Source organism: Ambystoma mexicanum, chromosome 4q (genome assembly GCF_040938575.1).
Source record: "Ambystoma mexicanum isolate Mex_15411 chromosome 4q, UKY_AmexF1_1, whole genome shotgun sequence".
NCBI classification, from domain to species: Eukaryota; Metazoa; Chordata; class Amphibia; order Caudata; family Ambystomatidae; genus Ambystoma; species Ambystoma mexicanum.
Genome location: NC_090928.1, coordinates 26,306,235 through 26,324,187, shown reverse-complemented (window position 1 = coordinate 26,324,187; position 17,953 = coordinate 26,306,235). Strand labels below are relative to the sequence as shown.

At 49.1% G+C, this 17,953-nt stretch overlaps 1 protein-coding gene across 1 annotated transcript in view; it reads right to left on the bottom strand.

Moving 5' to 3' along the window:
- The window catches only part of LOC138467423 (ras-related protein Rab-4A), a 693,758-nt gene that overhangs the window by 504,640 nt on the left and 171,165 nt on the right, over positions 1–17,953 (bottom strand). Inside the window, exon 3 of the mRNA XM_069607381.1 lies at positions 12,221–12,335. Within this exon, the coding sequence (XP_069463482.1) occupies positions 12,221–12,335 (115 nt within the window). The remainder of the gene's footprint in view (positions 1–12,220; positions 12,336–17,953) is intronic.

The following is a 17,953-nucleotide window of genomic DNA, read 5'->3' as shown; positions in this document are numbered from 1 at the left end:
ATGCTCATGAATATTCCCCGCCGTCAGGCTGGGAATTGTCGGTAAAGAAAAAATCAGATTCAGTTTTGTTTCTGAACTGTCTTTCTACTAATAACCAATCACTGGTCTCTGGGTCATACTGCCCCCAGGCAATGACTGCCCTCTACCTAAGCTCCTCCTCTGGCAGCCATCTTCAGATTTGGTAGCACGTAAAGTGGCAGTAGGACCAAGAGAAGAGCCGCATAGGGGTAGGAGGGAGGGTTCGCATGTGAATCCATGCCAGACCCATGCTGGAGAACAACAGTTACAGGTAAGTAACTTGTTCCTTCTCCAGCATGGGGTCTGGCATGGATTCATATGCTCATGAATATAAGAATACATAGCAGTACACACATGCACAACCTCGGGAGGTGGCAAATCTCAACATTAAGCATTTAATCAACTCACCATTAAGCAACTCTTGCCTCCTCACCAGGCCCACCTTCAGGCGAACAGGTTGCGCAGCACTGCCTGGCCGACCCTGGACTCCTCCCTGGAATCCCGGTCGACGCAGTAGAATCTCGTAAAGGTCTGCGTCGACCTCCACATAGCAGCCCTGCAGATGTCCAGCAGGGGCAAACCAGACAAGAACACCGTGGTAGCAGCGATCGCTATGGTCGAATGGGCTCTCGGACGGCCGGGCAACGGTCGGTTTGCCAACCAATGACAGTGCATGATGGAGCCGGAGAGCCATCTGGAAATGGAAGCCTTTCGAGAGGGCCTTCCCTTGGTTCACAGGTCCAAAGTTCACAAACAGTTGTGATGTCTTCCGAAGGCTCTTCGTGCGGTCCACGTAGAACTTCAGCGCTCTAGCTACATCCAGCGAGTGCAAAGTCCTCTCAGCCGGTGACGAAGGCGACGGGAAGAAAACAGGTAACATCAGGGGTTCGTTGAGGTGGAATTCCGACAGCACCTTGGGCATGAAGGAGGGGGCGTCCTCAGCACCACCCTCGTCTCGTGGAAAGTCAGGTACGGAGGGCCTGGATCTCTCCCACTCGTCGTGCAGAGGTGATGGCCACAAGGAACGCTGTCTTCCACGACAGGAACTTCAACGGTGCCGAATGTAGCGACTCGAATGGTGGCCCCATGAGCCTGGTCAGCACCATGCTGAGCTCCCACGCCGGGGCCAGAGCCTTCACCAGCGGGAACGATCGGAACAGTCCTTTCATGAACTCCTTCACCAGAGGATGGGACCCCAGCGACGAGCGCCCCAGAGTTCTGGTGTAGCGGGAGATAGCCGCCAAATGGATCTTGATGGAGGCATGCGCCAGCCCCGCCTTGGCCAGCGATAGCAAGTACGGCAGCACTTGAGGGGCCGTAATCCGCTAATGGTTAATCTTCTGTGCACAGCACCAGACAGAGAACCTATTCCATTTTTGTCCATAGCACTTGAGGACGCCCTGGCCTTTGCAAGCACCTCCTTGCAGTCCCCTGGGATGTCGTACCCTCTGAACTCTAGTGATGCAGGAGCCAGGCCTGCAGGTTCAGCGACCCCGGGTCGTGGTGGAGGATGGAGCCTCCTTCTCTGGCTAGAAGATCTGCGTCCGTTGGCAGTTTGACTGGGGGGGGACGCCGACATGTCCAGAAGGTCTGGGAACCAAATCTGCCTCGGCCACGCTGGTGCAACGAGGGTCATCCTGCACCAGGACCGTCCGAGTTGACTGATGAGTCGCAGCAGCAATGGCAACGGTGGGAACGCATACAGGAATAGGCTGTCGCACGGGAATGAGAAGGCATCGCCCATGCTCCCCGGCTGGGTAAACATGCTGGCGAACCTCCGGCACTTGGCGTTTGTCGCCGTCGTGAATAGGTTGATCTGGGGATTGCCCCATCGTCGGAATAGGAGATCCACTTGATCCTGCCGTAGCTCCCACTCGTGGCACTAGCGCAGCTCCCTACTGAGTGAGTCGGCGATGGTGTTCTTTTTTCCTGCCAGATGGAAGGGACCAGAAACATCCCTTGGGCAACGGCACAGTGCCACAGATCCTGCGCTTCCTTGGACAGGGCTGGGGATCTGGTGCCCCCCTGCTTCCGGATGTAAAACATTGTGGTGGTGGTGTTAGTGAAGATCCTTATCACCTTGCCCTTGAGGGACGGAAGGAACGACGTGAGGGCCCAGAACACGGCTCGGAGCTCCAGGACATTGATGTGCAGAGACCTCTCCTCCGGGAGCCAAAGGCCTCTTGCGTGGAGATCACCGGTGTGCGCTCCCCATCCCTCCACGGAGGCGTCCGTCGTCAGTTTCCTGATGTACAGGGGTCTGGAAGGCCATGCCCGCCGATAGATGCGTGCGGGTGCCCCACCACCGGATCGCGTGGCGGAAAGTCTCGTTGAGTGAGATCCTGTCCTCGAAACTGCCCGCCGCTTGCATCCAACGGGCGTCGAGGTACTCCTGCAGTGGTCTCATCCGCAGCCTGCATAGGCGCACGGGGTAGATAAACGATGACATCATGCCGAGTAGGGACTTGATGGACCTCACCCTGGCCACCTCCATGGTCGACAGCCATTGCACCTTTCCCAGGATGATCTTCGTCCTTTCCTCCGACGGGGAGGCCAATCGCGCCACTGTGTCGAGTCTGGCTCCCAGGAACAGGGTGACTTGCGACAGTACCAAGTGGGATTTCGCGATGTTGATCGAGAATCCCAGATCTGTGAGAAGTTGGACGGTCTTCGCTCTGTGATCGGCAGCGAGTTCTCTTGACTTTGCTCGAATGAACCAGTCATCCAGGTAGGGGTATATGTGAATCCCCTGCAGGCGCAGCCGCGCTGCCACTGGTGCTAGGCACTTGGTGAATACCCTGGGCGCCGACTTCAATTCAAAGGGAAGGGCTTTGAACTGGTAGTGCCGCCCCTGGACCACGAATCGTAGGAATTTGCGATGTCCCTTTAGAATGGGGATGTGGAAGTAGGCATCCTCCAAGTACAGCGACAAAAGGAAATCGCCTCCCTCCAGCTGTCCCAGCACGTGCTGGAGGGTGACCATCAGGAATTTCTGAGACTTGATGTACTTTAGATCAGGAATGGGTCGCCAACCGCCGGTCTTCTTCCGGATTCCATTGCTTTCTTCGTCCGCCTCGTCGGGATCCCTCCCGTAGGACCGGACCTCCTCAAACTTCTTGTTCAGGATCTTTGCGATGCCAGCCAGCTCCTCTTCAGAGGTGGTATCTGTGTCCGTAATGACCACCGCCCCCCCCCCCTTTCTCCGCTCGGAGTTTCACAGGGATCTTATCGACAGGCTGAAAAGAGGATTCCCTCCGCGGTGGCAGGGAAACTCTAGGCACAGAGGTTGTCTCCACTGGGGTAGCCGGGAGAATCAGGGCCTTCGTGACTTTGGCTGCGCCTGAGGACTTCACCTTGGGGGGGGAGGGTCACTGCCTCGCTCCCCCTTGGCTGTCTCCGTCGGGATCGACCGGGACTTCTCCCGAAGCTTACCCGGGTTCTCCGATTTCCTCTTCCCCGAGCCAGAGCGTTGGCTCGTGGTTGATGGCATCGGTGGTAATGCGCCCTGCCTGGCAGCCGAGGAGCCCGACCGATCGGCGCTCCCGGTGCCCCCAGACTCGCGGTGCTTTGTCTTTTGTTGGGCCCCCGTCGCCAGAGCGCCCTCAAAGGTCTTAGAAGAGCGCTCGGACTGCTTCCTCTTCTCACCTGCTGCTGGGCTCTTCCCCCCCAGCCAGTTGGAGAGTCGAGTACGACAATCCCTCATTGTCCGTTCGGAAATGTTCTTACAAAACGCACAGTCCTTCTCCACGTGCGATTTGTCGTCATGAAGGCAGTAGAGGCACCGAAAGTGCTCATTCTCCTTAAAGACGTTCTGTAGCCTGCATCCAGGGCAGCTCCTGAACAGTTTGGGTCCAACAGGCATCATGCTTCCTTTGCCCTGGGCCATGACCACGCGGGGTAGGCCTTAAAGATCTTCTGGAATACTCAAAGAAGTGGAAACTCAACGAAAAGATGCCCTTGAGGGGCGTAGAAAGTTCTGAAAACGGGTCCCCGTTGATCGGAAGTAGAATCGGTGGAGCTCGAGGCTCGATTGACCGAAAATATATGAGTAAACTCTTCGGAAAATGCAAAACGCAGTAAAAGCTCGAGAGCTAAAGCACGAGGACTCCCAACACTTGAACGTGCGGTAAAAATCTGAAGATAGCTGCCAGAGGAGGGGCTTAGGTAGAGGGCATTCATTGGCTGGGGGCAGTATGACCCAGAGACCAGTGATTGGTTACTAGTAGAAAGACAGTTCAGAAACGAAACAAACTGATTTTTTCTTTACCGAGGTTTCACAGCCTGACGACAGGGAATATTCATGAGCATGTGAATCCATGCCAGACCCCATGCTGGAGAACTGCGTTCCCCCCCCACCCCTTTATGGGTTCATGCATATCCTCAGGATCGATGAAATGATCTTCACCCTGAATGTCTGCATATCCTCAGGATCGATGAAATGATCTTCACCCTGAATGTCTGCATATCCTCAGGATCGATGAAATGATCTTCATCCTGAATGGCTGCAGGAAGTTCCTCCTCAGTGAGGCCGTAAGTGTACACATCCTCTTTGTGAGAGGGGTCAAAGATTCTTGAAAATTTAGCCACAGGGTCCAAAATGCTTTCTTCCCGTGGTCTTTTGGGTGTGGATTGCTCTGATAAGGTAACAAACCCATCAAGCCTCTCCATACAATTCTCACATTTTTCCCTAGTCCAAACAGAAGACCCTGAGGGGTCTAGAGGTGGAAAGGCCTCCTGTAAACGATCCTCTGCCGCCAAACGTCGAGATTTTTGTCTCAATGCTGAAGAAATACCTTCTTTGCCTTCCGAAAACTCCTCAGAGGAGACCGACAGAGGCGGCCTGTCCCTGTGTTTCTCCTTGGGCTTGGCGGAGGGTTCTGGTATCCCCCTTAGGCTATCTCTGGATTTTCGACGGATCCTTAGCCTTTTCCGTAGCCCATGTCAACGTCCCCTTTCGATTCTCGAAAGACAAGATACAATACTCTGCGGGGACCACTGGATGTCGGACTATATGCATAGTATGTGATTCTAAGCAGATTAACAAGCATCAGAAACTAAATGTTTCTCTCTACTGTTAAGGTTCTGACTTGTGCTGAGGGAGAAGGATCGAAAGGTCAGTATCTTATCCATCTATCCGTCCTCTGGGAAATCCTAGCTGAGCATACAGCATCAAGTGGTTAGTGATATAAAAGGGGATAGTGGATTGTGCCATTCAGAAACTCTGCCTAATAGTTCCTGCTCACTGTGACGTGACTTCCACCTCCCCCCTCACTCTTCTGCTTCCTTCAATGTTCTTCTCTCACTACTCTTTTGCTCCCAGCTCCACCCACCTTCACTCCTACTCCCTGTGTCGCCTGCCTCTGTCGCTCTGCTATTTCTCACTCCTTCTGGGCCATAACTCTACCCTTTGACGTTACTACTATCCCCCTCTGACCTCCTACTCCATTCTGAAATGTAGAAACTTAAGTTCAACTTCAGTCCCTTAGTAAACCTTTGAAGTACGCATATTACAAGAGATACCCTACTGGTCACGGCATCCATTTCGACTCAGACTGCTTACACGCAGAAGAACAAGTTACTTACGAACTGGTAATGTTCTTTTGACTGGATGTTCCTCCAATGTTTTCCTCATCTTTGATAATAATGTCCAGCATCGGCTGCTTCGAAAAAAAAAAATTCTCTGCAGAGGGCACGTGGGTCGATGGCGTCAAGTCGATGTCCATCAACGGCCTTCGTCGAGGGGGACGTCATCGGGTGTATAAATAGCACGCGTGGCACCCGCTGGCCTCAGTTCTGTTTTTCCCTCCTGCTCGTGTTCGATGTTAGCCTAGGCAAGCAGTAGCCAGCCTTGCGAGAACGAAAGCTATAAACAGCATAGGAAATTCTACAGAGGGGTAGGATGGGAGGGCATGAGGAATACGTTGGAGGAACATCCAGTCGAAAGAAAGTTACCAGTTGGTAAGTAACTTGTTTGAATGGATTGTGTCCTCCACTGATTCCTCATCTTTAATAGACTCCCAAAGCAGTATGTAGAATAGGAGGAGGGAGGAGAATTTAGAATTGTCTGCTTTTTATAAGGCTGCATACAGTACCGCCTTACCAAAGGCAACATCCTGAGAGTCGGAAGCATCCAGACAATAATGCTTTGTGAAAGTATGCAACAATGACCAGGTTGCAGCATCACAAATGGATCGAATAGGTACTCCCCTTTGAAGGGCTGTAGAAGAGCCTATACCTCTGGTAGAATCAGCTCTCAAACCCTCTGGCGGGTCCTTGCATACCAATTTATAACATTCTGAGATACCAAGTATAACACACCTTGACAAAGTCTGTTTAGAAACAGCTTATCCTCATTTTCTTCAGGTGCAGCCAGTAAAGAGTTGGTCATCCACTCTTAGTTTGGAGAATCTAGAAATATAGAAGCTTAAAGCTCTTCTAGGGTCCAATATATGAAGCCTCTCTTACTCTTTACGGGGATGCGTTGGGGAGTAAAACACCTGCAACTCGCTTACTCTACGCGCAGTTGTCAATGCAACCAATATGATTTTGAAGGTCAAGAACCCCAATGGGCATGTGTGCAAGGGTTCAAATGGGGCAAATATTAGAATTTTTAGAACCCAATTAAGATCCCAAACTGGAACCTGAAAAGTAGAAGGTGGGAACAGGTTTGTAAGCCCTTTCAGAAATTGAATCAAAGGAATTTTGAAGTAAGAGCATTCTTCCAAAGAGCGCTTGAATATGGAACGTGCTACCAGATAAGCTTTAATGGTTCCAATATTAAGACCTTTCTGTGCTAATGAAAGGAGAAAAGAAAGCACATCCGGAGTGGAACATAGAAAAGGATCAACATTCTTTTCCCTGCACCAGTCGCAAAATTTGTTCCAGCGGCAACGGTACAGAGATTTTGTTGCTGGCCTTCTTGCCGAAAGCAACACCTCCATCACGTCATCCGGGAGGTACCAATCCTTGTATCTCAACCGTTCAGAAACCATGCATGAAAGTTGAACGTGTTGACCTCTGGATGGAGAACCTGTTCCTCCCCTTGCAAGAGAAGATTCTCTCTTTGTGGAAGACGTATCAGAGGACAGATGGGCACATCCAGAAGGTCCGGGTACCACGTTCTCCTGGCCCAATCCGGGACAATTAGGATCATGCGGCTTCCGAACCTTCTCAACCTCCTTATTACTTGCGGAATGACCGGGATCGGTGGGAATGCATATAGAAGTGGAAAATCCCAATCCACCATGAACACGTCTTCTAAAGCTCCTCTCAGAGGAAATTGCCTTGAGCAGTACCTTTTGCATTTTCTGTTGCTTCCGGTTGCAAAGAGGTCCACTTGAGGGGTTCCCCAAAGGGCGAAGATCTCTTGAAGTATTTCCTGAGCTAGCTCCCACTTGTGGGAGGCTATGCTCTGCCTGCTCAGAGCGTCCGCCATTGTGTTCTTCTCCCCGGCTAGGTGAACTGCTGATAGGGAGATTCCTTCTCGAATTGCCCAGTACCAGAGCTGCATTGCCTCTCTGCACAGTGGTAGTGGCCCTAGACCTCTCTTGTTGAGGTAATGCATGGCCACTGTGTTGCCCGTTATTATCAGGACATTCTTTCCCCTGACAGAGGGCAGAAAGCCCTTCATCGCTAGTCTGATTGCTCTCAGCTCCAAAAGGTTGATGTGTAGTGGGCTCCGATGGAGACCAACGACCGCTGATTGTCAGACCGTTGGCATGGGCTCCCCACCCCGTAAGTGCGGCGTCCGTCACTACTGTAATCTCCGGCCATGGCTGCCAAAAATGTTCTCCCTTCAGAATATTATCCTCGCAGGCCCACCACAGAAGATCCTGCGAGACCCTGTTTGGAACATGAAGTCGGTCCGACATCTTTCCTGAGAATTGGGACCATTGTGTTCTTAGAGCCGATTGAAGGGATCTCATGCTCAGGCGGGCTTCTTGCACCAGAAAAATGCAGGATGCCATGAGGCCGAGCAACCTCAAAAAAAAAAAAAAAAAATCGAAGGCCGGAAGATTCTGGCCAGTATGAAATTTGGTAATCATCTGAAGAATGTCTTGAGCCCTCGTCTTGGGTGGCGAGCTCTTTCCCAAGGTTGTGTCTAGTACAGCTCTGATGTACTGGAGCTGCTGGGAAGGTGTCATCTGTGACTTCTTGAAATTGAGGGAGAAGCCCAGTCTGTGACGGGAGTGGAAGGTGACAGATGATCCAGAGCTTGTTCAGGACAACATGCCCTGATCAGCCAGTCGTCCAGGTAGGGGTAGACATGAATCCCCCTTTCCTGAGGTGCGCTGCCACCATCAGCATCAGTTTGGTGAAGACCCTCGGGCAGAGGTCAACCCGAATGACAGGACTCGAAACTGATGGTGCAAACCGCCAATAGCGAACCTCAGGTATTTTCTGTTCTTGAGATGGATTGGCACATGAAAATAAGCATCCTGAAGGTCCAATGACACCAACCAATCCTGTAACTGGAGGGCTTGAATGATCTGAGAAAGTGTGACCATCTTGACTTTGTCCTTCCTGAGGAACTTGTTCAAGTATCTCAAGTCCAAGATGGGTCTCAGTCTTACGTCCTTTTTGGGAATAAAAAAATATGGGGAATACCAACCCTTGTTCCTCTCCGCTACAGGTACTGGTTCAAAAGCACCTTTCGCTATCAGGGTCATTATTAACTGCACAAGGAGCGGATCTGGAATCCTCAAAGAGTGTTTCCTCTCTGGATTGTTGTGAGGCTGCGTTATAAATGGAAGGCAGTAACCTTGGGCTACTGTCTCCAGAGCCCAAGCATCTGAAGTAATGGCTCGCCATTCTTCGAGATGCTGAGACAGTCTGCCCTCCACCAGTGATTCATGACGCAAGCTCTCAAAGTGGTTTTGGAGCGGCTGCTGCAGCTGCTGATGGCAAGGAAGCTGTAGCTGGAGCTGGCTTTGCACTTTTTCCTCGTCCACCATGAGGGATTTTTATTTGACCTCTTTGACTGGCCATTCCTCTCGCCTTGCCAAATGAGGAGTAGTAACGATCGGACCGCCCCCTCCATGGTTGTCCTGACTAACGAAAAGGCTGAGGTTGCCTAACAGCGGCCTCTAAGGATTTGGCAGCCGTCTTTGAAGTCTGCAACCTCTCAAGGCTCTCGTCAGCCTTGCTACCAAAAAGGTGAGACCCATAAAATTGCATAAAAGAAAAAGGAGCTTCACATGAGAGATGCGCTGCTAGTGTAGAAATTTCAATAAGAGCAATATAATGATATATACACAGTGTGACAAATACAGAAACTGGAGGACAAGGTAATTGGTGTTGAAAACAGTATATTATATCCTTGTACAATGTGTTAAGTCTAGTCTGCCGACACGTGTTTCGACCCACACCGGGTCTTTCTCAAGGCAAGACATGAAGTATTATGTCACTGGCAAACAGTATACACGAATGCGTGATTATTCCGGGTATATGGTTCAAATGAAAAACCGGTGATGGCTGGGGTTAACTGGCTGAATAACTATATTATTTGTATCCGAGTCACACCCACATTGGGAAGCCTATGTCCTGGATTCAATTCCCAAAATCCATTAGCGCTTCAATTCATGTACGCGATGTGGCATGTTTAGAAGACGAGCCGGCACGTCCGTGCAAAACCCGACTTCCACAACCACGCAAATCTGCGCATTACTGTGCTCGCAGCCATGGACCTGCTGATGCTGTCCCCAATGTCCAATCCAGATTGAAGGGATTAACGGATAGCTTCTTTGCCATCTTTAACAATAGCTAGGAATCCTTCCCTTTCCTCACCTTTCTGGAATGTGCTCCGCCGCCATGGATATGCACTACCACAGAGTGTACGAAAACTTGGCAAAGGCACATGTGGAGTTGGCCGAAACATGTGGAGTTGGCCGATTTAAGGGCCATACTACCAGCTGAAAATACCTTCCGCGCCCATCCATCCACACGCTTGTCATCCCTATCTGGAGGGATGGTAGGGTACGCTGTCTTATTTGATGTAGCCGTGGCTGCCTGGACCACCAGACTCTCGGGAGTGTGGTGCTTGGACAAACAGCTGGTGTCGCTACCGTAAGGGCAGTATTTTCTTGCAAGGGATTTATCCACTGCAGGGATGGTGTCCGGGGACTCCCAATTTTTGCCCACCCCATTTTGTAAAGCCACATGAAGAGGTAAGACCTTGGTCCAGAATATCTGTAAGGTCATCTTGGACAATTTGAACCGGAGTTCTAGCCCAGCCTAGATATTCCACCACCCTCAACATCAGGTGACGATACGAAGAGTCAGCATACTCTCCTGGCTCTGGCCTTCCAAACTCCATTTTAGGCGATGTATCAACGCCACTGGCATTATGCAGAGTGTCAACAAGGTCTCTCATCCTGCTCTCTTCAGAAATAAGACATTCCGGAACATTTGGAGTTCCAAACTTAAGGCCAAAAGGGGCCTCCTCTTCACCAGATCATTCTTCTACAAAAATTGAAGAAAGGGATTTAAAAAACTCCTTCCTTGGCAAAGGGGTAAAAGTGTTTTCAGGAACACTCAAAGGCTTTGGTTTGGTGCCTTTATGAGGTTTCACATGATCTGTAGGCTGTGCTTAAACCACCAGAATGTTTGCCGTCAATGGTTTTGGTGTCGATGTCGACAGTGGCGTTGATGGCTTTGATAGTAATGGCGTCGCGGATTTGACGGTTCCCTTCGAAGATTTTGACTTCTACGGTTGTGTAGGCTTTGACGGCAGAGGACCTCGAACCCTCGTCACGTCTCACTGGAGACCTTGAGGGTTCTCGATGAACATTCCTTCGACCACCCGGGAGCGAGGGCGTACGAGTGTCGGTACGGGACCGCTCTCTACCAGCTTCCGTAAAAGGCTTACCCTTTTCAAATATTTCCAGCATTTTCAAGCGGAATACCTTGCAATCTTCAGCGGACGAATGTTTGATGGGGCACTTTAATTTCTTGGGGGCTTCGTCCGACGAGGATGGCAAGCGATGGTGCCGTCTCCTCGATCGTTTCGTCGTGGACGAGTGGCGCGAACCACTGCGGGACCTCAATCGCTTTTTGTCACTCTTTTGTGAGGAGAACGATCTCTGGAATCGACGGTCAAGGAACAATAAGTTTTAGTTTTACGGGGCAATTTCCCTACCTGCAACATATCCTTTCGTTCTCGCTGGGCTTTTCCCGTCATAACCTGACACTTTGCGCAGGAATCAGTGTCATTGCCTTCCCCCAAGCACCACAGACAAGAATGATGCGGATCCGTGACCGACATTTTCGAATCATACTCCTTACACTTCTTAAAGCCTGTGCAAGGAGTCGTCGGGGTGGAGGGCAAAGACGGTCGTCGTCTCTTTTCAGGAATTGCGTAGCAATTAATTCTAGTGAGGCTCGCCGAGTCTCTGAAGCAAACACGTTTGTGGAAAAATGGAACTGAGGCCAACAGTCTATACACACACTTGAAACACTTGTGTATAGGCGCGTTACAAATGCCATATCATATCATATACACCAGATGATGTCACCCTCAATGGAGGCCTTTGAGGGACATCGACTCAACGCCATCGACGCAAGGCGCCCTCTGCTGAGAATTTTTTTTTCCGAAGCAGCCAAAGCTGGACATGATTATCAACGTTCTGAGCCTTTCATGCACACATCATTTACCACATTTCTACCTTCTTTCAGGATGGCCGCTGGACCGGCAGACCAAGACACAACAAAGAGCAGGTATGATTTAGTCAGCCACCCTTTAGGCTGTGCTAGTGATTAGCAAAAAATGGATTTGGGGTTATTCTTTAGCATACTGTACTTGAGATTCTGTAAGAATTGTTCCATTAGCAGTATGCTGAGAAGTTGGAATTTTGAACACAACAACCTGATTTTAAATTCAGTAAAGCATAGGCATTCAACAATGGATGCTGAACCTACAGGTCAAATTTTGATTGCTTTACTGTATGGCATCTACAGGTTCTTCAACTGGAAACCCCAATCTGCACCAACACTAATTCATCCTACCTATACAACCCAAATTCACTACTTTTAAAGTTGACGGTACAATCTTTTTCAGAAAAAATAACTTTCTCTCTGTAAAAATACAGGTACATAGGACCAACACGGTCAATAAAAAGACAATCATTGCAAGGATACATTTTCATTAATCAATTCCTAATTTAATTATGGTATAAAATGGAAACATAAATCGAACCAAATATACCTGAAACGTTCTTGTCCAGCTGTGTCCCATATCTGTAACTTTACATATTTGCCACCTACATTTATGACTTTCGAACCAAACTCAACTCCGATGGTGTGATTGGAGTCTTCTTTAACTAATAAAATGAAGGAAAAAAAAACAGTTTTGTGTTTCATAAATACAGAAATCAAGATATGCATTAACTTCTAGGAAGATTTAAAGCAATAATATTGCAACAAGGGAACCACAATTTTCCACAAAGAGGAGAAATGGCTGAGGATGTAAAACGTAGCATGACAACAAATAACTTCAGACAGTATTTATCCTCTGTGAAATGGTAGTAGCTTTGGTGTTTCTAGAAAGAAAATCTTAAGAAAACGTTACCAAATCAAATATTTTACATATTGACGAAGACACATGAGTGTGCAATGGATAAACTCTGACATGGTTCAGGGACTGAAACATGTATAAAGTTGCAAAGAAATGAAACTGCAAGTATGTCTCCATGTTCAAAACATAACAGCAAATGCAGCAAAGGCCTTTTAAGAATGAAGTGCTTGGAGGGAGGGGAGCTGCTGAGCCACAGCGGAGATGGCTGCCTAGTGCTTGATCTCCGTACTCACTAAGATCATGTCTTGTTGCCATTCTGCTTCTACGACACTTCGGACCGCGATTTATGAGGGCGCCATTGTCCTAGTGCTGCCCCAACTGTAGGCACGACTGTGGGGGAGTTTAATAGCCGGGAACTGTATTCAATTGCTCCGGCGTTCTACACAGCCCTTCATCTAGTGGCTGTTCCCGGGACGAGGCCAGTGTTTATTACGCAGTGCCAACGGAGGTGGGCGGGCCTGTGGAGCATCGCGACACCAGAGCTTGTTAGGTGCTGTGGGCCGGGCCGCGTGGTGCATGAAGCCTCACACACCAGCGCTGCGCTGCTCGCTCATCCTCGCATTTAATTCTGGCTGGACCAGTGAAGTCTTGCCACAGCGCCAGGAACATCGGAGTGAACGTGTATCCAGTTGTATTGTTTTCCTCTAGTTGGGAACGGCTCCATAGCCCTTGGGCGGGTGAAAACCCCAGATTTTGCATTTGGCAGGTGAAAGCCAATTGATTCCTATGGGCGTGTAGGGAGCTTGGCTTTACAAAATGGGGTGGGCTGCCTAAGTGGCGGGTGACACCCGCCAAAAGCGTGTGAGTTGAGAGGTATAATAGCTCCCAACCGTATTTACACACGGCAAGGTGCAGAGACAACTCGACACACAGCGGGTGGATTCCTGATCCCCTCCCGATAAGGAGCTCATACAAGCGGTGGATGGTGGCCTGGACGTGCCTGGTTGAGAATTCAGTTTGACAGTGTGCGGTTTGTGATTAAGGCTACAACTTCCTGCTGTTCCCCACTGTGGGTGCCTTTTCTGCCTCCTCTTGGACCTCTCTCATTATACTACAAGACATCCTTGCCCACTAAGGAACCCATTTTTATCCATGAGTGCCACCAGGCCTGATCCTCTACGCCTCCAACACGCCGAATACACTCATCTTGATCCGTGGGAGTGGAAAAAGCAAAAAGGGACCCATGGATACCTTCACCAGCGCACCGAGGTAAGAGGCGGCCGCCGCACAATCCCCTTCTGCTGCACATACTGAAAGCTCCTCCACGCGGAACCCTATGGATCCATATATTTCCATAATGTAGGCAGGCTTTGCATTAGTTCATTCCAAACTTGATGATATTGGTGTCATTATCAACTCTCTCAGTGGCAGACTGCACCTGCAGGTGGGTTAGCTCAAGGACTCTGCAAACACACAGTGGCAGGACATGAAGGTCATTCAGAAAGAACTCATTGCGGTCCGTGCAAAGTGGGAATACATCGAAGTGCGTTCTCGCCGCAACAACATAAGGCTAGTGGGCATCCCAGAAAAGCCTTGAATGGACCCCTGGAACTATTTGTTCAGGAGTTGCTCCAATCCTTGTTCGCAGAAGTACAGTTCTCATCTCAATTTCTGGTTGAAAGGGTGCACAGCTCCTTGGCACCACCTCCGAAACCTGGTGTACCATCAGCGGCCGACTGCTCAATTATCGGGATGGAGGATCCTACGTCTTGCCCGCGAGCATGGAACACTGCAACATGGATCTGCTAAAATAAATATTTATCCAGACTTCTCATCAGGCGTTCGAGCTGCAAGACGGAATTTTGATCAGGTAAACCGCTCCCTACGGGACAGGCAGATTCAATATGCAATGATCAATCCGGCCAAACTGGGTATTCAACACGCTGACAGATCACACTTTTTTGAGTCCCCTGCTGAAGATATGTCCTATATTAACCGATCCATTCCACTCCCACCCAGCGCCAGTCCGGAGACTGGTCAAAACACTGTGCCACCGTGATACTGGCGGCTGATACTTTTTGCCTGCTGCAAATAGTCAGTATTGAAAGTAAGATTAGTACTTATAAATGTGTTGTGGGATTCTATTCTGATGAGTGTGATGCACTCCGCTGATGGGTATAGCTCCTTCATTGGGGCTAGCAAGACACCTTCTGTGGCTTTTTGTTTTTCGGGGCTACACAGTCATGTTGGGAAGATGGTGAGGGTGGGGTGTTACGAGGTTTAAAATTTCAAAGGTTGACGGACACACACAGAGCTCTATTGGTCAGAGTAAGCATGGTTGATGGCTTTTTGGGTTCACATCTTATTGTACTAATGGGTGGTCTGGATGGCGGGGGCTAACCAAAAGATCAGGTTGTTAACCTGGAATGTTTGCAGATTGAACAATGCAGTGAAAGCTTGGAAGATCATGGCTTGTGTGGAGAGGCACAAGGTTCAGAAATTGATGTTGCAAGAGACTCATGTGATAGGGAGGATAGCGGAACCCTACGCCGTGGGTGGGGCCCACAAAAATTCAGATTATTCAACACAATCAAGGGGCGTCCTCACTCTGATACACCAATCAGTAAGATTCCTGGTATTGAGGAACAAGATTGACCCACTTGGTCGTTACGATATAGTGTGGGGGAGTCTGGCTGGTAATTTACTGTATGCGTCAACACCTACGACCCCAATAAAGATGATCCCGACTTCGATCATCAGATTGTTGAGCTGATGCATCCACGTGATGGGCTCAGGGTACTCTGGGGTAGGGATTTTAATACAATCCTAGATACGGCACTTGTTAAGACCTCTACTACACCCAGACTGCTAACTAGGGCTGCACAAACTCTGATTCAATCACTGACTACCCCTCGTTAACATCTGGAGGGAATTGCATCCATCAGAGGGGAAATACACTTAATTTGTCGTGCATAAAACCGGGTCACACATCGACTTCTGGCTCATCACTCCTCCCTCCCCTATTGGGTGCCATGGTCGACGAGTGTCCCATTTTCCCTCATACGATATCCGACCACTATCTGGTTCTCTTAGCCCTCGATCATACAATGCCCCTAAGGTCCTTTTATTTGAGAATGCCACCCTCTTTTCTCCATGACGACGAAATAACAGAATCCCTACGGGCTGAAATTGTTGCATTTTTTTAAACTACAATGGCTCGGTTCGATCGAGTATGGGTAATATGGGAAATCTTTAAGGTCTTATACAGGGGCTGATACTGTGCAACTCCCAAGGATCACTCAGGGTTATTCGGCAGGAACTCCAAGCGGTGGAGGATCAGATACGGGAGCTGGAAAATCAGTATGCCCAGTCCCTGGATGACTCCCTATTAGTGCTGACTCAGGAGCGGCTGGACCAATTTCATTCCTTGGCGGATCGCAAGATCTTTCATGCAGCTGTCCCTGCAAGGGCAAGGAAATATGGGGAGGGTGACAAGGCCAGCAGGTCACTTTCCAAATTAATCCAAGCTGAAAATTACCTATTGTCAGCATTTGCAGACAGGGTGGCGAGGTGATTGTGGATGAGACCAAAATTAATTATAGGTCTGCTGAATTCTATGCTGCGTTTTATGCTAACAGAGATGTGGTCAATGAAGACTATATATCACGCTATTTGGTGGATATTACACTTCCCTCGCTCCAGGTCGACGCTGTGCAGACACTGGAGTCACAAGTTACGAATGACGAGGTCGAACTTGTGATCAAAGCTCTATCCTTGGGAAAGGCTCCCGGCCCCAACAGCCTAGGGAAAGACCTTTATAAGGTATATCGACAGGAACTTGCACCAAAGCGGTTGGGAGTGTGGGAGGAATCATTTGTTGGTGGTACTTTCCCCCAGTCTTTAAGATAATCAGTGATCACAGTACTGCTCAAACTCAACAGGACCCCCCCAGGACGTATCCTCTTACAGACCACTTTTGAGTCTGCGTCATGGCTATATCTATTTGTGGTGCTCTACCGCTGCGCATTCAGTCCCTACTTCATGAGGTGTGTTTCATTATTATATGCCAGTCTGGTCACTAGGGTACGCACCAATCATATAGTGTTAGAGGTGTTCCCGTTGTGCAGAGGTACCAGGCAGGGTTGCTTGTTATCCCCTCTCCTGTTCGGCCTTAAAATAGAACCCCTTGCAGTCCTAGTCAGACGTAAGCATGGCAATAAGGGGATTAGGATACTGGGTCCACCTCATATTATTTCTTTATATGCCGACGATACATTATTTCATGTGCAGGACCCTGAAAATAATCAGGCGCCCATTATGAAAGACATACATGAATTCTCAAGATACTCGGAATATAAGATCAACAATTCCAAATTAGAACTACTCCCACTCACTCTTGCATCTACACAACCGTCGTAGGTCCCTTCTTCATATGAAATATCTTGGCGTCATGGTTTCTACAGACAGACAATCCCTATATGCTGACAATTATGAATCTTATCCACAGCAATTCGAGGCCAAATTAAGGTTGCGAACTAAACTGCCAGTCTCTCTGTATGGACAGATATCTCTACTAAAGAAGGTTGTTCTTCCTAAGTTGCTCTATTTTTTTGCTAACTTTCCCATGTGGCCTGGGCGAACCTTTTTTACACGCCTACAGGGACTGCCAGACTGAGTTGGCAGAAACTGTGCAAACCATATTGGTGTGGCGGCCTATCGGCTCCAGATTTTGGGCTTTACCATCTGGCATCTCAGGCCCATTTTATATTGGTACCTGGAGGCGAATGAGCCTGTTAATCTCCACATTGAGCGGTACTCAGCGGCACCCACTGATCTCCGATCATTGTTATTCGCCAAACGTTTTGTCGATTCTTGTACCTTTGACCCGGTCAGAACAATTGTGAATGCATGGTCGAGGATCGTTAAGAAACTCGGACTGGTTCTTTCTTACAATGGCAAAACTCCAATATGGTGCCACCCTGGTATCCCTCCCACCTATGACCTACAGGTTAAGAAAACATGGTATGATTCTGGACTGTTGACGTTAGAGGATATGTTCCTGGGGGGTACCTTTATCTCTTTCCCCAGCTTTTCGGCCAGATTGGGTAGTGCCTCACTAAGGCTCTCCAGTACTACAGGATACGTGCAGCATTCCGCCAGCAGTAGCCCTCTTTTCCGGTTGAACCCGCGACGCATGATTGTATAAATACTGTTGTGTCCAATGACAGCACTGGATGTGGGGTATCGAAACTGTACAATTTACTGCAAACAAATATACCGTCCCAGAATATTATGAAAACTATCTGGGAACAAGATCTGGGTTCCACTTTTGACGATGCACAATGGTACAGATGTTGTCAGCTTAGTAAAATGGTGACCATCACTGCAAGTTTGAGATTGATATAGTTCAAGTTGTTGAAAAAT